This window comes from Hemiscyllium ocellatum, chromosome X (genome assembly GCF_020745735.1).
Source record: "Hemiscyllium ocellatum isolate sHemOce1 chromosome X, sHemOce1.pat.X.cur, whole genome shotgun sequence".
In the NCBI taxonomy this organism is placed as follows: Eukaryota; Metazoa; Chordata; class Chondrichthyes; order Orectolobiformes; family Hemiscylliidae; genus Hemiscyllium; species Hemiscyllium ocellatum.
This window is the reverse complement of record NC_083453.1, coordinates 23319606-23345616: the sequence shown is the minus strand read 5'-3', so window position 1 is coordinate 23345616 and position 26011 is coordinate 23319606. Positions and strand designations below refer to the sequence as shown.

The window sequence follows — 26011 nt, the reverse complement described above, 5'->3', positions numbered from 1 at the left end:
CCCTACAGATTTAATGGAATTTCTGGAATCTGATTCGATGATTCAGAACAAATGGTGAAATTTCTAGAATGTGGACTTCGTTCCATCATCTTAACTCTGTACACTTCATAGGATTATCTTTCACAATGTTTTCAATTCTGAGATTGAGCTGTCACTGTAAACAGCAAACCTGTTATGTTGCTAAAATGCAATCTTGTGAGTGCGTAAAAACAAGCCAACACTGATGGTACATGTGACATGAGCTTGGAAGAGTATCAGTGAACCATCTCATTTCCATTCCAATTTATGTCAGAAATTAAAGGAGAAATGTGAATGTTGTTGTTTTCTGAAGCAGTGTTGCCCCAATGAATCTTGTTTTCTGCTTAACTGACCAGGAGAAAACGGTGTTATGGTCCATGCTATCCGCATGTTGGAGGTGGTGTAGCATATAAATTCATGTAAAACATTATTCTGCTGAGACAGGAAGAGGCCAGGCCACGAATGTTTTTCCCTCACACTCCTCCCCCAACCCCGCACCCAAAAACAACACTAACCTCACGATTGTTGCTTCTCTTCCCCCGCCTGTATCATTAAATGGCCCTTGTAGGATCACAAGTCATCAATTTGCTGATTAACCTTATGCTTTCTTCTACTTTGCAAAATATTCTTGTAGCTGTAGAATATGTTTGAAACTAAGAATTTTTAGGGTAAACTCTTAGCTTTGCACTTATCTGCAATATATATAGTACAAGTCAAAGTGACAGTAAACATGATGATTCAGGCTCATTGCAGATGCAAATTCCCATTATAGTTAATATTTTGCTAACCTTCCATGAGTAGTCTTTACATGATTCATCTGGGAAGGAATGGTGGGAGGAATAACATTCAGGACTGTTTCTTTTTTCCCTCCAAATACTGGAGAACTAGTCGTTAAAACTATAGAGTTAAAGCCGCTACTGTTCATGCAAAATGTTGGGGTTGGGGACGGAGGGTGGCTCTTGTGGTACAGTGGTAGTGTCCAGGTTCAAGTTCTCACCTGCTCCAGAGGTGTGTATTAAAATGTTTTGAACAGGTTGATATAGAAAGTTTCTGCGTGCAAAATGTCTGAGTTTTCAGCAACTTGGAACAAGCCAGGCTTTCTGCAGATATCTCTCAGCTCCTCTTGGTATGTATGTTCTGTTAACTGACTGAGACCAGGCTCTACCTATATTTTATTTCCACAGGATCAAAAATAATGCCATTGGTTTGTGTTGTTTTTCCTTTTGGTTAAGTTTGTCTGATCAGTTTATCGCTGTTTGTGTAATTTTCATTCTTTGATCAATAAATAATGTAAAACAACTTGTATGGAACTTTTATTCCAATTAATTTTTTTCTTCCTGGGGTTTGGAAAGTAGACCATCCGGTACCGTATTTTAGCTTTTTTATTATATAACCAAATTTTGCAGAGTGCTCAACTGTTTGGTACAGACTGAGGCTCACTGTATCATTATGCCCTCACAAAAGTGGTCCTCATGATGGAAATGCATCTTGGGAATAGAGGATTTTTTTTCAGAAGTGTAGAACTTAATCTTACAAATACCAGTTATTTAGGTGTCATCTACATGTCTGGACCACCAAGAAGATGAAAATGCCCCTTAAATAATTGCTCAGGTATTTCAAATGCTCATATCCTGAGTAGACTAATTACTGATGGGGATATTGCAATCTACTCTTTCATGTTTTCTATGCACCCTTTTGATCACCAAAAAGAAAGTTCTGTATAAACACTCCTTGGTCCTGGAATGGCAGATAAAGTAAAACTCCAGAACATTAATCTTTCTACACTCCTCCAACATTCAACGCTGGCCTGTTGCTTTCCATAAAAATTGAGGAACTTGTTCTGTTTTCAATGGCTCATCTTTAGTGTCTCCAAGTTTGCTTCTCGAGTGTTCTAAATATTAGCTTAATCTAAAACACTCTACAGGAGTAAAATGATCACTTTATTTTATGATTTAAGCTGCAATATTTGCCTAATTAATTACAAATCTAATGATTTGGAACAACAATTATCATTGTACAGTAATTGTATTTTTATTTCATCACAACAAAATAAATAGCAATCTAGAACTCTGAGCATTAGTCAGAGTTTATTTCAGTTACACAGTGACACTTCCAACTCAAATGTGCAGACATTCCTTCAGTTGCCAAAGGGATGGTCATCATAATCCATAATATATAAGTACAACATTACTGCATTGACAACTATCATTCTACCAAAGCTTGTTATCCAGTTCAAACATTAACTGTCCTTGATGCAGTGAGCAAATAACCCATTTTCTCTGTTGGTAGCAACACCAAATAGTCTCAGATGGTCATGTTTGAGAGAACACCGTTTCAAGCTTGTTATACACAATGTAGTTTCTGGATTAGTGGTGCTGGAAGAGCACAGCAGTTCAGGCAGCATCCGAGGAGCAGTAGAATTGACGTTTCGGGCAAAAGCCCTTCATCAGGTACTCCTGATGAAGGGCTTTTGCCTGAAACATTGATTTTTAAAAAAAATTTTTTTATTTTTTTTACTGCTCCTCGGATGCTGCCTGAACTGCTGTGCTCTTCCAGCACCACTAATCCAGAATCTGGTTTCCAGCATCTGCAGTCATTGTTTTTACCATACACAATATAGTAACTGCTATATAATTACATGGCAATCTCCCCCAAGAGAAAAGTAAAAGTCATCGCCAGGGAGGTATAGTCTTTTAAAAATCTTGCTTCCATCTTCTTCTATCATTCAGACACTAAATAGGAGCAGGAGTAGACCATATGGCTCTTGGGCTGCCTAGATTTGATTTTAATATTACTCACCCACCTGCTCCCGATATACCTGAATTCATTGAGATCCCAAAAATATCTATCCCTGCCTTGGATATATTCAATGATGAAGCATCCAAAACCCATTGCAATACAAAATTCAAAAGAATCTCAACTCTATTATAATGTAATTTCTACTCTTAGTCCTGGATTTATTGGCCCCTTATCCTGAGACCGTGCCCCTACTATGTCTCAGATCTCCTGACCAGTGAAAACTATTTATGTCAACCCTTTTTTTGTAGAATCTTCTTTCTTTCAATTAAATTGCCTTTCATCGTTGGTCCTTGGAATGAAAGTGTTGTCCTATCTCTTTCTACTGCCTCCAATGCAGGTATATCCTTCCCTAAAATATGGGGAGCAAAATGCTGGTGACCTCTTGCTTTGAATTATTCAGTGGTAATTTCTGGTAGTTAGCCACCTGACCAAAGGTTGTGGTGATTTTATAGGTGTGAATATTGATTTTTGACTTTGCTGTAAGACAAATAGTTCTATTGTACATTCTGGCAGATACAGCTGTTTGCATTAACTAGACATCTACATCACAGGCAACACATGAAAAGGACTGGTATTCAGACTTTTGTGACAAAAGAGGTTGGTGGATTTTCACCACTCTCCCCTGTATTTTCATCAGATGTATTCTCACAGTTGCTCTCTGCTGTCTCTGGTAGGCAGTAAGACAGCTGGTAGTTCCTTAGCAGTTTTGCAATGTGGTGATGGTTGAAGTGAATTGCATCATCAAGTGGAGTATTACCCCATCTGTGGATATGTAAAAGAATAATTGAAGACAAAATTTATAGATTACAATTTTTTTTTACTGTTGTCATCTCCATGGATGTTAATTTTAAGATTGGATGATTAGATTAGATTCCCTACAGTATGGAAACAGGCCCTTTAGCCCAACAAGTCCACACCTATCCTCCACAGAGTACCACAACCAGACCCCTTCCCCTACATTTACCCCTGACCTAATACTCTGGGCAATTTAGCACAGCCAATTCACTTGACCTGTACATCTTTGGACTGTGGTAGAAAACCCACGCAGACCCGGGGAGAATGTGCAAACTCCAGACAGCTAGTTGCCCAAGTTGGGTCCCTGGCGCTGTGAGGCAGCAGTACTAACCACCGTTTGAGTTTCTCACTTAAGGTGGTCCAACATGTGCAACTACGTCACAGTAATGGGAAGGATACCAGACCTGCACTGCAGCAGCATGTAACCAAAATTTGCATCTTTCATCAGATTAAGTTCTAGCAATATGAATGATTGTAGTGCTTTCAGGAAAAGTCCTGCTACACTCCATTTCTAGATCATGAGCAAAAGACTCTAAATCTATTCCAAGATTATACAAAACAGAACCCAGCTGATATTACTACTGGACAAATCACATCTCAGAATTAAACCTGGGCTGTAAATTCTCTTTTATGTAATGAACTGCTATTTTATTGTAAAAGAAAAATAATAAACCAAGCTATCTAAATTAGAACATAAGTTGAAAGATCTTACAGTTCCATCTATTTTCCCAACATGTTAAAGTGTTTCAGATCTAGAGATATTATCCTGCTATATCAAATTTTCAGGTTTGACTTGACTGCTTCTCTCCAGTTTTCTGAACTCTGAGATCTTCTTACATGAATACTCTCAAAACAGAATGATTGAGATTTTGTCAGTCTTTTAATAATCTGCAGTTGAATTTTAACCATACACCCCTGGTCAGGAGCTTTACAAGCTACACTTTTACACAAAAGTAATTGTTTTCCCTAAACTGTCTTATGCTCCTTTTTAAGTGAGTAACAATATTTGCTTCTAACCCCAGTTCAGTCTGGTCTCCTCAAATTTTTAATTTCCTCCAAAACTGACCAAAAAGCTTTTGATTGCTGGGTTTTTCTAAGCTAAGTAAAAAATGAGGTCAACATAACAACACGACGGCTGGAGGAGGAGCGCCTCATCTTCCGCCTGGGAACCCTCCAACCACAAGGTATGAATTCAGATTTCTCCAGTTTCCTCATTTCCCCTCCCCCCACCTTGTCTCAGTCGGTTCCCTCAACTCAGCACCGCCCTCCTAACCTGCAATCTCCTTACTGACCTCTCCGCTCCCACCCCACTCCGGCCTATCACCCTCACCTTGACCTCCTTCCACTTATCCCACCTCCATAGCCCCTCCCCCAAGTCCCCCCTCCCTACCTTTTATCTTAGCCTACTTGGCTACTCTCTCTCGTTCCTGATGAAGGGCTTATGCTCGAAACGTCGAATTCCCTATTCCTGAGATGCTGCCTAACCTGCTGTGCTTTAACCAGCAACACATTTTCTAAGCTAAGATCAATTTTTGTTTATTCTAAACCAAAAGCAAGTTAAGCCTTTCAAAGTTTACTCTGCCTGTCATAAACCCCATAGTATAAACCAAACAATCTTCCATTAATGCTCCAGAGGGCTTGCAGTCATGTGCTCTCTGACACATAGTGGATGAAGCCAGGGTTCCAGAAAGGAGTCTCTGGCCTTTCCTTTTAACCCCTTCACAAAAGTAACCAACACCCATTTGCCACTAGTTTGAAAGCCAAGCTCGAAATATGATATATTTCATTACACTGGAAGAACACTAATATCCATCTCCAGGTTAGACTGGTCAAAGTTGGAGTGGAAAAAAATCATGTTGAAACTGAACTGAAGAGCAAGAATTATCTAAACTTCATTTATATATCTTCAGCTTCTGCGATTTTTCACTTACCTGTCCTTGCAAAAGGGGTTTACACGACAGCCATCGAGAAGAAAACTGACCACTTCCACGTGACCTACATAAAATTAATAAACATTTGTGTGTTAAAGCAATAGCAATGAGTCTGGGAATAGATATATTGTGGGTCACATCCTACTGTTTCACTTGGGTTCGAACCTATGATATGAATGTCTCATCACAATTATGAATGGAGCTCAGTTTCCACCAATTAAAATGGCTAATTGGTCGGGACTTGGAGCAGAAAACAACTCCAAATTTGGCAGTTGCACTAAACTGATGGTCTTACTCCAATACCATAGGATAACTGATGTGGGAAGCAATGTTTCACTGGTTCAGTTGAAGATGTTCTTCTGTGGAACACTGATGATGTGAAAGCTTTTTTCCCCCCTGTTGATAGGTTAAGTAGGATGTTTGCTGAATATTTCATACCACCTCCCTACTCTTACTTCAACCCTGCCAAAATCCTCATCCATACCAATGTTGCCACTAGACTATTCCAGCTGGTGGAGAAAGTGAGGTCTGCAGATGCTGGAGATCAGAGCTGAAAATGTCTTGCTGGAAAAGCGCAGCAGGTCAGGCAGCATCAAAGGAATAGGAAATTCGACGTTTCGGGCATAAGCCCTTCATCAGGAGGGCCTGGCTCACTTTCCATTCCACCCGATGTAAAGCTCACACTCATCCAAAACTCTGGTGCCTATTTTGTAAGTCACTCTAAATCTTACTGACCCTCATCCCTGTTTTCCTAACGTTCACTGGCAACTGATTCAACAATAATTTTAAAATCCTTATCTTTGTTTTCAAACCTCTCCATAACCTCATCCTTCATTACTTTGTAGCCTCCTTTGACCTTCAATTCTGGTCTCTTGCACATCCCAGTGAAGTATTTCCTTGGTGGTTGTGCCTTCATTCACAGCGTGTAGGAGTCATTGGCTAAACCAGCATTTATCGTCTATCCCTAACTGTCTTTGAGAAGGTAGTGGTGAGCTACCTTCTTGAACCACTAGTTGAAGGATTTTGACCCTGCAACACTAAAGGAACAGTGATATACCCCAAGTCAGGATGGTGAGTGGCTTAGAGGGAACTTGCAGCTGATGGTGTTCCCATGTATCTGCTGCCCTTGTCCTTCTAGGTGGATGTGGTTGTGGGTTTGGAAGGAGCTGTTTAAGGAGACTTGGTGAATTTCTGCAGTCCATCTAGAAGATGGTACACACTGCTGCTACTGAGCATCAATGAATAGGCTGGACATGAGCTAGGTGTTTTCACTTTCATGAACAGAGGAGCAGTAGAGGGAAAACTAGCTGGGTGGTGTGGTTCTCATGCCCTTTCCAGTGGATGGCTACAATGTGGAATTGGTAGAATTCAAGCTGGTTGCCTCCAGACACCAGAGTGTGTTCAGTCTGAGAGGAGAAAGAGATACTAAATGGAGTGAAAATTGGAGGGCATGCTGCTAATTTAGTAGTCAACAACCTCATCCATACCTTCAGCTGCAGCTATGTGCAGCGGTGTACGTGAATCATAGTCTTTCTGTTCCATATCCATGGCAGAGAGTGCAAATCTGGAAAAGTGAGCACACTGTCAGAATACACACTGGTCTCAAACACCTCTGCCCCAATTTGGCTTGGTTTCAAAATGATTTTATTAATAATGCTCCATTCAAACTGCTCGGAACATTTTGCTACATTAAAGGCACTAATGTAATTTTGATTTTACAATGAAATTCAATGCAATGGTGACTTTAAATATAACATAAACATTATGTACTTGTGGTGGGACACAGCAAATGGAAGCAGTGAGGCAGTAGTTTGCTTGCACTATTTACATCTAGCTTGTGCTGTTGAACAGTAAGGCTGAGCTGAAATCAGGCATTTCCTGATAAAAGGAGAGAAGGAGAATATGGAAACAGGCCTCTGTTTCACATGCCGATTTTGAGCCCTGATAACATTTGAACAGATGTAAATGCCAGCCTGTTTACCTTTCATCTTGGTCAGATTGTGGATCCAGGAGGGCTCCTGTTTGGCAAGGCCTCAGGCCTGTAATATAATCTCTGACAGACACACAATTGGTCCATCCCATCCCATCAAGCTTGTGCCAGCTGAGTGCACAACTCCAGATTCTCCTGCTATATTGACTGCAAATTGAATGGCCAACGGGATGGAGCAGCCAAAAGAGAGAGTAATGTAGAATGCAAACAAAAGATGCCAGCATGAAAGTGTTTTTCTGAGACACAGGACTGAAATTCACCTTCGGCCCAATTGTCATACGGCCTGGTGGATTTTCCATTCTGGGCAATGAAATGAGCTCTGTGGCTGTGGTCCTGATCACAGCACTTCTACGCACCAGTGCAACTGAGTGCAGGTCAGGAACTACCTTCCCCTCTCCAGCCCATCCAAGCCGAGCACTTCCACTGAGCAGAGGAAAGGCAGATAAACATGTATGTATAAAATATAGGAGCAGAATTAGGCCATTCAGCCCTTTGAGTCCACTCTACCATTCGATCATGGCTGATGCATTTCTCAACCTCATTCTCCTGCCTTCTCCCTGTAGCTCCTGATCCATCTTATTAATCAAGAGCCTATCTATCTCTGTCTTAAAGACACCGAATGACTTGGCCTCAACAACCTTCTGTGGCAATGAGTTCCACAGGTTCCCCACCCTTCTCCTCTCCGTTCTAAAGGGTTGTCCCTTCACTTGGAGGCTGTGCCCCACTGGTCCCAGTCTCTCCTGAATGGAAACATTTTCTCCACATCCACATTCTCCAGGCCACCTGTATTCTGTAAAATGTCAATGACATCCTCCCCTCATCCTGTTATCCTCTATCAAATGCAGACCCAAAGTCCTCAACTGCTCCTCATCTGACAAGGTCTTCATCCCCAGGAATATTCTTGCAAATCCCCATTGGACTCCCCCCTACAACATTCATCCTTAAATACGGGGCCCAAAACAGCTCACAATATTCCAAATGCAGTCTGACCAGAGCCTTCGACATCCTCAGCAGTACAACTCTCCTCTTATATCTGACCCTCCTGAAATGAATGCTAACATTGCAATTACCTTCCCAAATGCCAACTTAACTTGCATGTTAACCTTTAAGAGAATACTGAACTAGGACTCAAGTCCCTTTGTGCTTCAGATTCCCAAAGTCTTTCACCATTTAGAAAATGGTCTCCAGCTCTATTCTTCCAAAATACAGAACACGTTCCCTCTTTGTATTCCATCTGCCACTTCTTTGCCCACTCTCCAAGCCTGTCCAAGTCCTTCTGCAGCCTCATCATTTCCTCAGCACTACCTGTCCCTCCACCTATTTGTCATCTGCAAACTTAGCAACAGCGCCCAAAGTTCCTTTGTCCAGATCATTAACGTATCATGTAAATAGATGTGGTCCTAACACTGACCCCTGTTGACCTCTACTGGTCACCCGCTTTCATTCCCCACTCCCTGCTTTCTGCCAGTCAGCCAATCCTCTGTCCATGCCAATATCTTGCCTCTAACACCATGGGCTCTTCTCTTATTTAGGAGCCTCCTGTGTAGCAGCTTGTCAAATAGATCACATCCACTGGCTTTCCTTTGTTGAACTTGTGTGTTACCTCCTCAGAGAATTCTAACAGATTTGTCAGGCATGACCTTCCCATGATGAAGCCATGCTGACTCTGCCTTATTTTACCATACACTTCCAAGTACTCCACAATCTTGTCCTTAATAATAGACTCTCAAATCTTACCAATGACCAAGGTCAGCCTAACCAACCTATAGTTAGCTATCTTCCGCCTCCCTCCCTTCTTAAACAGGGATGTTACATTTGCAATTTTCCAGTCCTCTGGTACCCTCCCTTACTCCAGTGATTCCTGAAATATCACCACAAATGTCTCCACAATTTCCTCAGCTATTTCCTTCAGAACTCTGGGGAATAGTCCATCTGGTCTGGGTGATTTATCCACCTTCAGACCTTTCAGCTTCCTCAGCACCTTCTCTTTAGTAATGGCCACGCCATTAATCACTGCCTCCCGACCCTCTTGACGTTCTGGTATGCTACTGGTGTCTTCCACTGGGAAAACGAATGCAAAGTACCTGTTCAGTTCCTTTGCCATTTCTTTGTTTCCCATTACTACTTCTCCAGTCTCGTTTCCAGTGGTCCAATGTCCACTCTTGCCTCTTTCTTACCTTTTAAATATCTAAAAATACCTCCTACAATCTTCTTTTACAATACCAGCTAGCTTAACCTCATTTCATCTTTTCCCCCTTATTGCTTTTTTAGTTGTCTTTTGCTGGTTTTTAAAGGTTTTCCAATCTTCTTGCTTCCCACTAAGCTTCACCACATTGTTTGCTTTTTCTTTTGTCTTTATGGTGTTCCTGACTTCCCATGTCAGCCAAGGTTGCCTCATCCTCCCCTCAGCATGCTTCTTCTTCCTTGGGATGCATTTCTGCTGTGCCTCCTGAATTACCCCCAGAAACTCCTGCTGTTGATGCTCCACCATCTTCCCTGGTAGATTCCCCTTCCAATCAACACTGGCCAATTCCTTGTTCATGTCTTTGTAGTTACCTTTTCTCGATTATAATCCCATTATAGCTGATTCCAAAAAACTAGCCACCAGGATACACAAACACCAACTAGCCACCAAAAGACATGACCAGCTATCATTAGTAACCTTACACACAGACAAAGAAGGATACCGCTTCGACTGGGACAATACATTCATCCAGGGACAGACTAAACAGAGACATACATGGGAAGGCCTAGAGGCCTGGCATTCAAACTAGAACTCCATCAATAAACGCATTGATTTGGACCCCATTTACCAACTCTGAAAAAGAACCCGAAATGATATCATCCACCTTAACAATCCAAGACACATCAATAGAAAGCGGAACAGTACATCAGTGCTTCAGTGGAGGCTCACAGATGGTGTTACCTGGCATGGTGACGAAACATCTGAGAAGAAACCTACCAGCTCAACGAGCAAGCTTACAAACTGATCCTCAACCTGAGCTACAAACCTTCTCAAAAATTGCATTCCAGTAATTTTCTCCATAACTACATTTCTCTTTTGCACCTCAGTGCTATGGTTAAATTGGTTATCCTCCCTACAGCCCCTGCTCTTGTCCACACAGGGAGTATGACTCTCAAACCTGCTGACAAGCTCAAGGGCTGAGGCTCCTATACCATTACCTCCTGGATGCCTCCACCTGCCTCGCTCATACTCACACTCTCCTGTCCCTGACCACTGACCAAATTCGAGGTAGTTAATCTAGGAGATGTGACTGCCTTCTGTAACACAGCATCCAGGTAACTCTCCCCCTCCCTGATCCATCGCAGCATTTGAAGCTCTTGCTCCGGTTCATGAAACAACCAGCACTTGCTACAGATGTGATCACTTTGAGCCACAATGTGATCCACCACCTCGCGCATCATGCAGTTACAACACATTGAGGAGGAGAATGTGAGGACTGCAGATGCTGGAGATCAGAGTTGAAACGTGTGGCACTGGAAAAGCGCAGCAGGTCAGGCAGCATCCGAAGAGCAGGAGAGTCGACGTCTCTGGCATTAGCCCTTCATCGCCTGGCCCTGCATGTCTATTTTATTTACTGAGTTCTTTATTTATTTTTTCAAAAACATTCTGCAAGTATTATGGTTTATAACCTGTAATTATTTCTCTCATGTCCCTTCAATATGAAAGTAACTTATAATTGATAGTCAAATTAGCAACTCTGGCTTACCTCCGCAGTGCAGCTATGTCACCACTGTATGCAGCAAAGAGCAAGTTCACCACTGATTCCTCCTGGTAGAATCAACACAATAGCATTTGTTTTCAAAAGATTTCATGTTCTTTGGTTTTTATTTAAATGCTTAGTTATAACAGTAAGAACAAACTCAGAATGTTCCTCCCTGTACTTTCTACACCATCATGATTTCTATACACCCATTTGATCTTCTAGAAGGAAGTACTATGTAAATATTATCTGATCTAAAAAGTAAAATAAAGCAAAATGTTCTTCCACGTCCACACTTATTTCAAACTGACAGTGGTGCCTGCATTCATGGACAAATACAGCACTGCTCCCAGCTCCGATCTGATTCTCTGGAGGCTGGGACACTGCTGTTTTCCATGGGCAGACATTCTTGTGATATTTTTCAAGGTCATAAATTCTTGACCACAGCACATTGCAGAATTCCACTTGCAAATCAGAAACTGCATCAACATGGCAATGAGGAGGCAAAGATTGTCAAAGTGAATGGCTTAATTAAGGGCAAAGAGTGCTTGCATGGACTAACAGGAAGTAGGGGATATAAGGTGCCATTATGAACTGAGGAGAGGGCAGGAAAGTATCAACATTAGTTGAGGGCAGAGAGAGAGTTATTTCCATATTTCTGTCTAAACAACTTAGCAATTGAAGTCAGGAACTATCAGACGACTTTCATATATTTTGGGGTAGAAAATAGTTTAGGATTTCATTTTTAATTTCTGGGAGTGATTGTGCAGCAGCTTGTCTCTGGCTGTGGGTTAGCCCTGGTGAAAGTCTATCAACTGAGCCAAGGGCTAGAGTAGCTGGCTCACAGTGTATTCTCAGATGTGGACTCATCAGATTTCTTACCTTGACTTCACTTCCGTTTCTCCGTGGATCTAGTTTCCTGGCAAAATGCCTCAGATTGTCATAGTTGTGAAAGTTGAACAGAGAAACCAGCTCCTGAAACATAAAGGACCAATCACTCCCTGAAAGGATTAAGTTCAGGTAAGACGTGGACATTTAATAAAAGGGAGATAATTGTGTTGTGATTGTAATGAGGTCAGCCAGGTGGTCATCATAGACTATGAGTTCCCTAATTAACAGCCCCAATCCGATCCAATAAGGGAGCCCTGGCTGACACATAAACGGGAGCGTCAGGAATTTTGTTCACTGAGAGAGCTGCCTCTGGAGAAGCTGGATCAGTGTCAAGCGCTCTCCCCGTGTAAATAAAGGATGACTTGGTAACAGGATACCAGCTTGTGTGGAATTATTTCAGAGATAACAAGAGGAGGATTAATGATGTAACCCTGCAAAAGCGCCTACTAGCTGAAGGCCAACTGGACTTGAAAACTGGCTTTATCATCGGAAAAATTCAGCAAGTGGGAGCATACAAGTTACAGGGTATTCCAATGGAAGTGGACATCAATCCAACTGGGCTTGGGGGACACCACTTGAGTGAAGGCAATCACTCAGGACATGTGCTGAACAGAGGGACTCTAGGTCAGCCCACAGCAAAACCACAAAACAAAGCCACGCTCCAGCCAAGTGATTAAAATCTTCTTCAGGGTCCAGGCCAACCTGAGATGGCAGAAGAGTAACAGAACTTATCGGCTGGTATCCAGCAGAGTGCATACCCTGGAAAGTCCACTTCAATCTGGGTTGGAACAATTAAATAAATGTCTGGTTAAATGGTCACCTGGTTCTAAAGGAGGCCGATACCGGCGTGGCAGTTTCAGTGATCACAGAACCAAATTTGCTCTGGACCTCAACCCTTAAGTTTGTGCAAGACCTCGGCTAGACTGAGAACCTGTACTGGGAACCTTACAGATTAAGGGGGCAACTTTGATTCCAGTCTCTTGTGAGAAGCAGCTGGTGCAGTTACCACTGATTGTGGTAAAAAGCTTGGGCCCAAGCCCGATGGGGCAAAATTGGTTGAGAAAGATTCACAGAGATTAACTCAACATTTTTGGTTAGGAAATGGCTGCCTGAGTGAAGTCTGAATTAAATACCTGTAAGTTTTTCAGAAATGTCTAGACACTATCAAAGGAGCCAAAGCCACCTAGCATGTTGGCCAAGAAACAATTGCATGATTCTGCAAGGCCCCCCCCCAGTGCCATTTGCCCTCAAAGTAGAGTCAGAAATCAGCAGCCTGGAAAGGGAAGGAACCGTCAGACCAGTCCAGGTTGTGGAATGGGCAGCACCAGTTGTACTGATTGTGAAGCCCAACAGGTCAGTTCCCCTTTGTGGAGATTTTAAACAAATAGTAAACTGCTTTGCATAGTTGAATAAATATCCAATCCCTCGCATAGAGGATTTACATGCAAAGCTGGCAGGGAGGCTGTCCTTCATGAAGCTGGACATGAGTGTACTTGCAATTGCAGTTACCTGAGGATTCCCAGAAGAATGCTTCTATTAATACCCATAAGAGTTTGTACCAATATACCAAACTGCCACTTGGGGTATCGTTAGCCTGTGCAATTTTTCAGTGGATGATGGAGAACATTTTCCAAGGTCTACCCCAGGCCAGCCTTGGAAAGGGTCACTTGGCCAAGCCAGAGCTTTCAGGGAAGTGAAGAAACAGCTATCATCCTCTAAGGTGTCAGCACATTGTGATCCCGAGCAAGATTTGGTACTGATATGTGATGCCTCCCCATACGGCATCGGGGTAGTATTAGCTCAGAGGTGACCTAATGGAGAGGAATGCCCAACAGTGTATGCATCCCAGACTTTGGCTAACACAGGGTGTAAATGTGCTCAGATAGAGAAGGAAGGTTTAGCAGTCATATTTGGAGTCAGGAAGTTCACCAATACTTTTACAAACGTAAATTTGTAATATTTAAAGGACCACAGACCCCTGCTAGATGTACTTAAAGAGGACAAGGCAGTGCTGCCCATAGCTTCAGTCTGCATTCTGTGGTGGGCTTTAATACGAAGTGCATTTAATTAAAAGTTGGAACACTGTCCAAAAGGCCAAGTAGCAAATGTGGATGCATTGAGCTGCCTCCCACTGGCAAATGCACCTCTGGTGGTACTGTGACTGGAAGATCCGTAATGGTTTTTATTTATTCTGTGACAAATATTCTGACAACTTCATTGGATGTTCGGGGGCATGACAAAGTTGGACTGTTACTGAATGAGATGTGCTGCTCTCACTAATTCTATTGAGTTGTGGAGTCTCATTCTGTTGTGATCTCTTACCTGACAGAAATCGATACCTCTCACACTATTTCCAACTTTGTCCAAGGCAGGAGACCAACACATGATGCCCATCACATTGGGCACTACCAGCAGAACACCACCAGAAACCCCAGATTTTGCTGGAAGGCCAACCTGCACACACACAAGAAAAATTATGTGACAAATACTAAAGGCAATAGATAAATCATTAATGCCATGTTGTTAGGCCACATCTTCCAGCTGGATAATAAACTCACATATGAGACACCCACTAAATGGCATTACTCTACTAGGTAGGAGAAGCCACAACATGCAAAATCTGTTGGAGAGTATCAGGAACTGGAAGCAGTTTCAGCCACAGTTTGATTCGGTTGGCAAAATCTGATTCATGCTGGTCAATGTTCCTGGCCCCATCTGAGCTTTGCTGATTGTAGCCAGGATGGATAGTAAGGAGAGTGCCAAATGGCCTCAGTGCCTGAACTAAGGAGTGGAAAAAAAATGCTGCTGTAGTTACTGCTTTTAAATGCTGCCCAGTGGCTCCTATCCCCTTGTTGCAAAATAGACGTTGGGTAAAGCCTGAACCGAGCTTGCCTGGAAAGCTCCTGCCCCCATTGATGGTCCCCCCAGCCAGATAGCTAGGTAATCACCATCGAGATTCAAATATGAATGAAAGATAACTATGGAATAAAATCCCTGCTGAAATCAAAACCTGAACGAGAAAATTTGGCAAAACATGTAAATAGCTTGACGTGTCATTGGCTGGTGTGACTGAATGTGGAAACTCTGTGGAAATACAGAGTTATGAAAGTATTAGGAAAAAGAAAGACTTGTTGAAAGCTCTCTTAATCTGACCAGTTTCAAAAACTTTACTTAGACTGATAATGAGATACTGATGAGTACTTAGAGAACAAAGTTACTTTGGCAAAATGAATTAAAGACAGATCTTAAAAGTGATTCTGCACTGCATGATAACTGTACTGTGTCTATTTTTCTTTTTCTGAGACTTTATACCCTGCTACTGTATATGGTTACTGTCAGGGGCCTGTATACCACCACAAGTCATCTCTTGCCTTTATCATTTCTCACCTCCACCCAAATGTTTCCACATCATGGTTTCCTTAGCTCACCCTCTCTATTGAGCCAGTAGAAATAGTGAACTGAACAATGTAATTGTACTTTTTTTGTTCCTTAGCTCTAGCCAAATCAAATCTGACCTCAATCTTTCTGGGACATTCTTTTTCCTCCAGCATTGCAATGCTTTCCTGGTCATTACTACCACACTTCTGTGCATTCCTACCTTTCCTGAACAACTTCAAGAAAATTCAAACCCAGTCCTGACCTTCCTTGAGCCAGGTCTCTGATGTAACCTCAACATTATGTTTCTACATGGCAATCTGTGTCTGTGGGATTTGCCAATCTTGTTAATTTTACTCTTTCATTCTTGCGTTGCCTTCTGCTTTTGCAGATAAATGTGTAACTGATATGGAAGTCGCTTTCCTGTTGGAACTGCTAAATAACGATCAGAATTGGCTGGTTCGCCACTTACAGATCAGAAGTGCTGAAGCCAATTGTCCTGTTGGCCACAGCCCCCAACTAAGATCTCTCAATTTTCTGAATTCTGCACAGATTGAATGGGTCCTTTACAGTCTCAGATTCACAATGTGGGGTTTTAGAAATTATTCTCAGCCATCGTCGGGCTCAGAATCAGCACTGCAATGGCAGTACTCATCTTCATTCAAAATTGTGTCTTATTAACATACATTCATTTGTAGGTTCCAACATGTGATGTCACCAATTGATATTACTATTATTTATGACTTAACTGAACAGCCTTTGTAACATCACTTATTTTAGCAATTTAAAACTCACCACTCATCGCTCGTGTAACTACATATAGGCAAATCGCAATTAATGACTTTGTAACCAACTTCTTTGTTTATAATCAAAAAGATTAGAAGGACCACAGAAAGGGTTAATTTATTTACATACTTGTGAGGCTCCTGATGGGGGTTTCATACATTCATATAGTGCAGAAAAGGCCCTTCAGCCCTTTGAGTAAGCACCAACATAACTACCACTAAAAGTGTGCTAATCCCAATTCCCAGTATTTGGCCCATATCCTTCAATGTTAATATATTTGAAGTACTCATCCAAATATTTTTTAAAGGTTGTACGTTTCCAGTCTCCACTACCTTCTCAGGCAATGCATTCCAGATTCTTACCACCTGTTGAGTGAAAATGATTTTTTTCAAAATTTCCTTCGAATCTTCTGCCCCTTACCCCTAAAACTATGCCCTCTTGTGATTGACCCCTCAACCAAGGGGAAACAGTTGCTCTATATTCACCCTGTCCATATTCTTCATAATCTTACACGCCTCAATCGCATCCCTATTGGCAGGATAAAGGCTAATATTATCTGGATGAAAGCAAATTACTGCAGATGCTGGAAGCTGAAACCAAAAGAGAGAATGCTGGAAAATCTCAGCAGGTCTGGCAGCATCTGTAAGGAGAGAAAAGAGGTGACGTTTTGAGTCTAACTGACCCTTTGTCAAAGCCAATATTATCTGAACTGGTTTAGACTGGGTGGTAAATCTACATGGTCAAAATGCGTGGCACTGGAAAAGCACAGCAGGTCAGGCAGCATCCGAGGAGGAGAGTCGACATTTAAGCTCTTCATCAGAAATATGGGAGGGGGGCCCAAGAGGGCTAAGAGATAAATGGGAGGGGAGGTGGGGCTGGAGGGAAGGTAGCTAGGAATGAGATAAGTTGATGAAGCGGGGGGGGGGGGGCGTGGGTAATGGTGGTAGATCGGAGCAGATAGATGGGAAGGAATATGGACAGATGGGACACTTCAAGACGGTGGTACCAAGTTGGAGGGTTGTATCTGGGAGGGGAGGGGAGATGAGGAAACTGGTGAAATCGACGTTGATGCCGTGTGGTTGCAGGGTTCCAAGATGGAAGATGAGGCGTTCTTCCTCCAGCCGTCGGGTGGCTAAGATTTGGCAGTGAAAGAGTCCAAGGTCTTGCATGTCCTTGGTGGAATGGGAGGTGGAGTTGAAGTGGTCAGCCACAGGGCGGTGGGGTTGTTTACTGTGTGTCCCGGAGATGTTCTCTGAAACGTTCCACAAGTTGGCATCCCATCTCCCCGGTGTAGAGGAGACCACACTGAGAGCAACAAACACAGTAGATGAGATGTTTCGATGTGCAGGAAAATCTCTGCCAGATGTGGAAGGATCCTTTGGTGCCTTGGATAGTGCAGTTTTAACACGTCTTGTGTTGGCAGGGGAAGGTGCCAGGAGTGGAGGGTGGGTTGGTGGAGGGGGTGGACCTAAATTCACATGGTTTATTTTACAGCACCTTCTGAACACACAACCTCTACCGTTGAGAAGGACAAAGGCAGCAAACACATGGGAACACTAGCACCTGCAAGTTCCCCTCTGGGTCCCACACATCATCCTGACTTGAAGTGACATCAACCATTCCTTCACTGTCACTGGATCAAAATCCAGGAACTCCCTCCCTCACAGCACAGTGGGTGTGGCTGCACCATATAGATAGCAGCAGTTCAGCCTTTTGGCTAAGATCAAGTGTCTTCTTATCGGGACAGGGGTCGAGTTGCAAGTCATCAGAGCTAGTGGAGATCATCGCTGGATCGTGATCAGTCGTTGGAAGATCGTTTGGTTGTGCTGACCTGCTATTGGTGGATCTTCATGCTGGCTTCGGCCTAACGTTAATTCAGGGACCAGACAACCTCAGAGCTATGGCCTCAGCAGCTGCCCACACCCCGGGCCAGGGGGTTCGCAACACAGTCAGGGTGACTGTCAAGAAGGTGGAGGAGCGTACACCAGTCGATCGGGCAGTGTTTGTCAAGAAGATTTTGCTCGAGTGCTGTGGGTTCGCCGCAGCGGACGTGTACTGCCTGCAGGATTTTCCTGGGGCAGGCTACTTCAACGTCACCTTCAGGAGCATGAAGCAATGTGAGCAGCTCCCGAAGATCTTCAAGGAGAAGGAAGGGGAGCTGGTGTTCTCCATCTTGTCGGTAGTCCTGTTGTGTGTGCTTCCTGCACAGAGGAGTCGGGTTGTTACGATCCATATATACAACCCCTATGTTCCAGCAACCGATGTCCTGACGTTCCTGAGAAGATATGTGCAGATTGAGGGAGAAAACACCGACGTGGTTGACCCTTTCGGGATCTGGACCAGCAAATGACAGGTCAAGGTAACCATGAGGGTTGGTGCTAGCGGGAATATCCTCCACCCACCCTCCAGCTTTGCTATCAGAGGGAGCAGAGGGTACCTGACGTACGCAGGGCAGCCGAAAGTGTGCCGAACCTGCGGGAGGTCAGGCCACATGGCGGCGGACTGCAAGGTCACGATCTGTTGGAACTGCAAGAAGGAGGGCCACCCGACCAAAGAATGCAAGGAGGCCAAGAACTGCAATCTGTGCGGGGAGGCAGGCCATGTGTACAAGGCCTGCCCAAGGCGAGGGGCCGCCACCTACGCGCAGATGGCTGGGGGTGGGCCGCAAAAGGACAGCAAGGCGCCACAAACCAGCAAGGGAACAGTGTCTGGGGGCACGCAAAAGGAAGGGCAGGCCAGAGCGGAGCAGACGGCAGCCACTGGAAAGGTACAGCTGCCGAGCGAAGCTCTGACAGGACAGACGGAGGAGGAGGAGGGAAAGAAGGAGGCAGAGGAATGGATTCCGGTACAAAACAGGAGGAAGAAAACCCGCCAGGCCGCCAAAACCTCTCAGAAAAGGGGGAAACAGCAGCTGCACGGGGAAGACACGGACAGCTCTTCAGAGGGTGAGGACGGGCGCAAAGAGGGTCCTCACCAAAAGAAGAGACAAAGCGCTGTGGGGAGAAAGGAGGGCAGCACCGACCAAACAAGAAAGGACGAACCTCCTGAGGCAATGGGAAACGACCAACCCCCACCAGGTGAAAGCAGGGGGGCCCCACCACCACACAGCTCCAAGTTACTGGGAGCAGCGACCCTCTGACAGCCCTGCTGTCAGATATAGAAGCAGACAGCACGGACCCTGGTCCCGGCCCGATGACACCGGAGCGGGCAAATGGACCGAGTGAGGAGCTGGACAGCTACCTCAGCCCCGCGAGGGTCCAGCAGTTCGTGTTCACCATGGGGATGCAGACAGCTACCACAGAGGGGCAGAACCAGCGGCAAATGGACACGGGTAACCTCACAACCTGTTAAAAATGGGGATAAGAATTGCATGAATTAATGTGTGCAGCATAAAATCTGCTGCGCGATGTGTTTCTACGATGGCCTTTCTGGCCAATGTCAAAGCCGATGTCCTGTTTCTACAGGAGTGTGGGATACCACACCTCAGCAGTTACAGGAGATGGTCAACCTTGTGGGCCCATGGGCCGTCAGTTTGGTCGGGGGGCAACGATAACCGCGCCTCAGGCCTGGGTATCCTGTTGCAAGGAGGCAACTTCACCATCTGTGAGGTTAAGGAGGTGGTGGGCGGGCACCTCCTCGTCGCTGATGTTACATACAGAAATGCTCCCGTGAGACTAATCAACGTGTACGCCCCAGCGGGTAAGAGTGAATGGTTGGCCGTGCTGCAACAGCTTCCACTGTTGCTGGCTACGTCCAGGCCGGTCATTCTGGCCGGAGACTCCAACTGTATCATTGATGCAGATGGACGATCCGGCGGGGGGGGACAGTAAACTGGACGCCACGTCCAGAGCCCTGATGGGAACAGTCAAAGATGCCAAGCTGCACGACGTCTTCAGCACCCCTGCAGACGGAGCGCAGCGTAGATACACCTGGTCACGGGCAGACGGGTCTATCCGCTCAAGGACTGATTACCTGTTTGTGTCCCGAACGCTCTCGGTCAGAATCACCGATGTCAAGCTGGTGTTCTTCTCTGACCACTGCCTCCTGCTGGCCGACTGTCACCTACAGGACGAGCAGCGGGCAGGTAAGGGAACGTGGAAGCTGAACACAAAGCTGTTGACCCCAGGAAACATCGAGGAGCTCAAGAGGGATTACACAGGTTGGAGAACCGTGAAGCCCTTCTTTGAGTCTCCAGCGGATTGGTGGGAAACAGTAAAAGGGAACATCAAGAGGTTCTTCATCCTCAAAGGTGTTCAGGCAGCGAGAGAGAGGCAGGGAAAACTGTCCCAACTCCAGGGAAGTATGCAGAACCTGCTTCTGCTGCAGACGATGGGGGTCGATGTCACGGAGGATCTCAAGGAGGTGAAGGGCCAGCAAGCCTTGCTCTTTGCCTCGGAGGCCTCCAAGATAATCTTCTGGTCCAGAGTCTGCTGGAGCACGATGAGACCTGCTCATGTTTTTTATCCAGAAGGTGCACAAAGAGAGCTCTGTGTTCCGCAGCCTGAAGGAAGAAGATGGCTCAATAACGTCATCTCAGGCTGACGTCATAAGGATCAGTAAATCCTTCTATGCCAGTCTGTATGACGTGAAGCCGACCGACAGCGCGGCCTCTCAGTCGTTCCTGTCCTCTATCACGAAGGTCTTAGACGACAGAACACGAGAGAGGCTGGACCAGCCGCTATCTCTGGACGAGCTGACCAAGGCCCTCGAGTTCTTCGAAAAGAATAAAACTCCCGGAAGCGACGGCTTACCGGTCGAGCTCTATTCCGCTCTGTGGGACTTGATTGGCCAGAACCTGCTGGAGGTGTATGTCAGTATGCTTCGGGCAGGTACCATGAGTGAATCCATCAGGAAATGCATCATCACCCTCATCTACTAGCAGAAGGGGGAGAGGGAGGAAATTAGAAATTGGAGACAAATCTCACTGTTAAACACAGACTACAAAATCTTGTCAAAGGTCACCGCCAACCAGGTCAGGTCTGCTCTTGGATCGGTGATCCACCCTGACCAAACCTGTGCTGTACCGGGCAGGAAGATCGCTGAGAGTCTCGCACTCCTCAGAGATACGATCGCCTACATGCAGGACAGGGGGGTGGACACCTGCCCGATCAGCCTGGACCAGGAGAAAGCCTTTGACAGGATATCGCTTACATATATGAGGGATGTCCTCTCCAAAATGGGCTTTGGGGAGGGAATCGGTAATTGGATCAGACTGCTCTACACCAACATTGTCAGTGCAGTCTCAATCAATGGGTGGGAATCAGAACGTTTACCGATCAGATCCGGAGTCAGGCAGGGCTGTCCTCTCTCTCCCGCCTTGTTTGTGTGTTGCATAGAGCCATTTGCCAAATCCATCAGGAAGGATGCGAGCCTGAGAGGGGTGACTATTCCTGGCAGCGGGGGCCTGCAGGTTAAGGCCTCTCTGTACATGGATGACGTCGCCATTTTCTGCTTGGATTTGCTGTCCGTGCACAGACTCATGTGCATGTGTGACCAGTTCGAGCAGGCCTCGGGGGGCCAAGGTTAACAGAGGCAAGAGCGAGGCCATGCTCTTCGGGAACCGGGCCGACCTGAAGGTGCTGGGTATTTGGTTTGGGGGGACTGGGGCGTGCGCCAAGACCTGGGAGGAGTGGATCAGGAAGATGAGACAGAAACTAGGCAGATGGGAGCAACAGTCGCTCTCCATTGCCGGGAAAAAACTTGGTCATCAGGTGTGAGGTACTCTCAGTATTGTTATATGTGGCACAGGTCTGGCCTATCCCCAGAACCTGTGCCACCGCAGTCACCCGGGCCATCTTCCACTTCATGTGGAGATCAAAGCTGGACTGGATCCAAAGGGACACAATGTACAAAGACCTGGGAGATGGGGGAAAAAACACTCCCAATGCCACCCTCACCCTGATGGCCACCTTTGTTTGTGGCTGCATTAAGCTGTGCGTGGATCCCCGGTATGCAAATACCAAGTGTCACTACGTACTGAGGTTCTACCTGTCCCTGGTGTTGCGAAGGATGGGCCTGGTCTTGCTGCCGTGGAACGCTCCGAGTAGTTGGACCGTTCTGTATCACCTGTCTTTCGTGGAGAAATTTATGAAGAAAAACACCTTTGACCACAAGTCCATCAGGAAGTGGTCAGCAAGTAGTGTCCTTGAGACCCTTCAGGAAAAGGAGAGGGCGGATCCTATCGAGCGATTCCCTGAGCAGACTTTCAAAGTCATTTGGCAGAATGCCTCATTGCCAGAACTTTCCAACAAGCACCAAGACATGGCTTGGCTAGTGGTGAGAAGAGCTCTGCCTGTGAGATCCTTTATGCACGCCTGGACTCTCTGCCGCACCGCACGCTGCCCTCGAAGCGGCTGCAGTGGGGACGAGACTGTCACACACCTCCTTCTGGAATGTGCCTACGCAGAGGAAGTCTGGAGAGGAATGCAGTGGTGTTTGTTGAGGTTCATCCCGAGCAGCGCCGTGATGCCAGGATGTACACCGAGACGAACATCAACTGCGCCTGGAGGATCATCAACTTGGTGAAGGACGCTCTCTGGGCGGTCCGAAACCTGTTGATCTTCCAGCTGAAGGAATTGACCCCGACTGAGTGTTGCAGACTGGCACATTCCAAGGTCCAGGACTACGTGTTGAGGGATGCGCTGAAGCTTGGGGCAGCTGCCGCCTAGATGCAGTGGGGAAAGACTGTCGTTCCCCGCCAAGGCGCGGTGTAACATCTGCCTGCCTAAGCACAGGTGCCGACGCAGCAAAGGGGCCCTGCTGACCCCCCCAGCTAAATATGTGGAGAGTAATCGTACAGACCTGTAAATATGAATGATTACTCTGTATTGGTATGCAAAGAAATGGAATGTTTACATATGTATGGCATGACCAATTGTACAGATCATCAAAGTATTTTATGAATAAAGTATATTTTTGAAATAAAAAAATATAGATAGCAGTAGTTCAAGATGTCAACTCACAATCACACTCTCAAAAAATAATTAGGGATTAGCAACGGTTATTAACCATGCCAGTCACACCCACAGAGCATGAATCTGAGAAAACAGAAGTCCCTACAAAAGTTGCAGTAATGCCATCAATTGCATAAATGGCTTCCATTAGGAGTAATCTCAGGTTATTGCATAAATGCTTACATGGAAAGCAAATTCGCCGGAAAAATCATACATGCCACACGAGTGCATCAGGCTGAGGGTGTTCCTCACTGCCTCAGCGCTCAGGACCCGCTCTCCTGTGATTGGGCAGATTCCCCCATTGGCTAAGGTGGCAGCCATTACTCCACCTGACTCACATGTCACCTCGATCGAACACAGCTGTAATGAGGAAAAGAAAAGGAAATCTTGCGTTGTAGAAATAAACAAATGCAAAGATTAGCAAGTAAAAAACTTAAGCGTGATCTAGATGTCTTTTGTGGAGACCATTAATGTCAATGTTTGGTTATTGCAGAAAATTAAAGCCAGTGATAGCTAGTGACCTTTTTTGAATGATGAGGCAGTTACAACAACAGCAAAGTATTACAGGCAATTGGAAATGTGAAAACAGAAAATGCCAGAAACACACAGCAGGTCAGGTAGCCCAGGCTAAACATAGAAGGTTCAAAGGGGAATTGAAAAACAAATAAGGGAAGCAAGAGAGAGTATGAGAAACTGGCAGTTAACATAAATGAAAATACAAAGCTTCAATAGGCAATGATTAGTAAAAGGTGGTAGTAAAAGGTCTGAGTGGGGCTGATTGGTACTTGAGGACATAGCTAGACTGGAAATGCAGGGACTGTTGTTCTCCTTGGAAATGAGATTATGGAGAGATACTTTGACAGAGGGCCGAACAGAATAGATAGGGAGAAATTGTTCCCACTGGTGGCAGGATTGGTTAAGGAGCTCAAATTTACAGGTAATTGGCAAAGAAAGAAATAGTATCATGAGGCACAACTCTTTCACACGGTGAATGATCTAGAGTGCGGTGGAGGGGGTCAATCAGGTACTCAGTGAATTGAATTGTTATCTGAGAAAGAAGTGATGCAGGTTTACTGGGAGAAAGGCGGATCCATTATTTGTCTGTTCAGAGGGAACCAGGACGTATACAACGGGGCTGAACGGCCTCCGATGTAACATCATTCGATATGAGACAGAGAAAGTGGCACAGCTGGACGGGTTGAAGCGACTTGCTACCATGACAACCCGCTTTCCGTTATGGTGCACCCTCCCGCTTCGTGGCTGCCCAGTCTGGGACAGGTGCTGCCTCGCGCTTTTGGCGCGCGCGGGAAGCGGTTTGTGGAAGATCTCACTGGGCAGTGGGACGCGGAGGGGGTCCGGCTATCCCAGTCCGCACTACAGCCTTCCTGAACGGACGTTTTAAAGGAAAAATCACTAATACCAATCAATTCTTGACGTGCGTGAAACCGCTAATCTGTTGCCATTCACGGAGACAGCAAGTAGGAATTTTGGCGTCGTACACAAACTCATTGTTTTGGTGGGAAGTCAATGTGGAGTCACCGGTAGTACAGAAGGGCTCCCAAAAGTAAGGCAGAACTGAGGAACATTGGAATTCGACAGAAAGGAAGCTGAGAGTATGCTGCGAGTAAAACGGAAGAAATAGAGGGAAACGCAAGTAAGAAGTAATGGAGAGAAAGATTTCAATAGAGATCATTAGACATTTAAAACTTTTCAGCTTCATATCAAGTTAATGAGATTCACCTGCCATTTGAAACCCGTTGTTTAATTCCTGTAATTTAGTGATAAAGGTTGTACTGAGGTAGAAATGTCTCTATTTGTGCTAGGATTATGATTTAGAAGGAAAACAAAACCAAGCTATCAGTCAACAATGTTGGACGGAAGCAAACACCAAATGGAAAGCGATCTAATGGTTACAGATAATTGAGTATTTATTAAGTGTCATCGCTGTTGTATGGTTCGATTACAACAATCTCAATGAGGGCTGGGCACCTATCCAGCTGGTTTTCCAACGCCAGCATCAACAGGAGGTGCTCTAATTACCTGGAAGTAGAAATCTAATGTAGCGATCATGTCAACACCTTCTGGAAAGCACTACGGAGGGAAAAATAAGCAAGGGTTATTTTATTAAATATACTTCCGAGTTCCTCCCTCTTTACATTCACATCAATAATCAAAACTGCAGTACTAGGATTTCGGTCAAAGACCAGTTCAATTTCCTGTCTTACTGAATGTTCACAAGCAGCATAACATTTTAAATCAACCTGTTCAGACGTGTTATGGCACACTTTTAGAACAGGCGTGACTTGAACTCCTCTCTCTCGCCCACAGATGGGGCCCGTGCAGTATAATCAAAATTAGCTCGATTGACTTCAGGAGAGTGCCAGATGGGTCTACTAAGGAGTAACTCTGATACGTGTTGTTTTCTCTAACAGATTTCTGAGATCAGCCGGCCTTTCGCCCAACAGAATAATGTTTAAAGGAGTCCTTTTACATCAATGCCAACTTATTGCAGGAACACAATGATGGAACTGATGTTTGAAACCAGCCTCAGTACAGATGAGAGAGTAAAAGGTCAAGGATTCATATTCCTGATGAAGGGCTTTTGCCTGAAACGTCGATTTTCCTGCCTGACGTGCTGTGCTTTTCCAGTACCACTCTAATCTTGACTCTGATCTCCAACATCTGCAGTCCTCACTTTTGCCTATTATAGCTATATATATTTTAACGTGCTGTAACCCAAACCTCCCA

At 45.0% G+C, this 26011-nt stretch overlaps 2 protein-coding genes across 2 annotated transcripts in view; one reads left to right on the top strand and one right to left on the bottom strand.

Moving 5' to 3' along the window:
• The window catches only part of LOC132805837 (signal transducer and activator of transcription 1-like), a 70110-nt gene extending 68793 nt beyond the window's left edge, over positions 1 to 1317 (top strand). Inside the window, exon 23 of the mRNA XM_060821141.1 lies at positions 9 to 1317. Within this exon, the coding sequence (XP_060677124.1) occupies positions 9 to 58 (50 nt within the window). The 3' untranslated portion in view covers positions 59 to 1317. The remainder of the gene's footprint in view (positions 1 to 8) is intronic.
• A 1222-nt stretch (positions 1318 to 2539) lies between these two features.
• The window catches only part of LOC132805838 (glutaminase liver isoform, mitochondrial-like), a 62460-nt gene continuing 38988 nt past the window's right edge, over positions 2540 to 26011 (bottom strand). Inside the window, exons 11-18 of the mRNA XM_060821142.1 lie at positions 25304 to 25354; positions 23447 to 23623; positions 14472 to 14603; positions 12141 to 12233; positions 11265 to 11326; positions 7031 to 7107; positions 5544 to 5607; positions 2540 to 3579 (exon numbers count right to left, since the gene is read on the bottom strand). Coding sequence (XP_060677125.1) covers positions 3393 to 3579; positions 5544 to 5607; positions 7031 to 7107; positions 11265 to 11326; positions 12141 to 12233; positions 14472 to 14603; positions 23447 to 23623; positions 25304 to 25354 — 843 coding nt within the window. The 3' untranslated portion in view covers positions 2540 to 3392. The remainder of the gene's footprint in view (positions 3580 to 5543; positions 5608 to 7030; positions 7108 to 11264; positions 11327 to 12140; positions 12234 to 14471; positions 14604 to 23446; positions 23624 to 25303; positions 25355 to 26011) is intronic.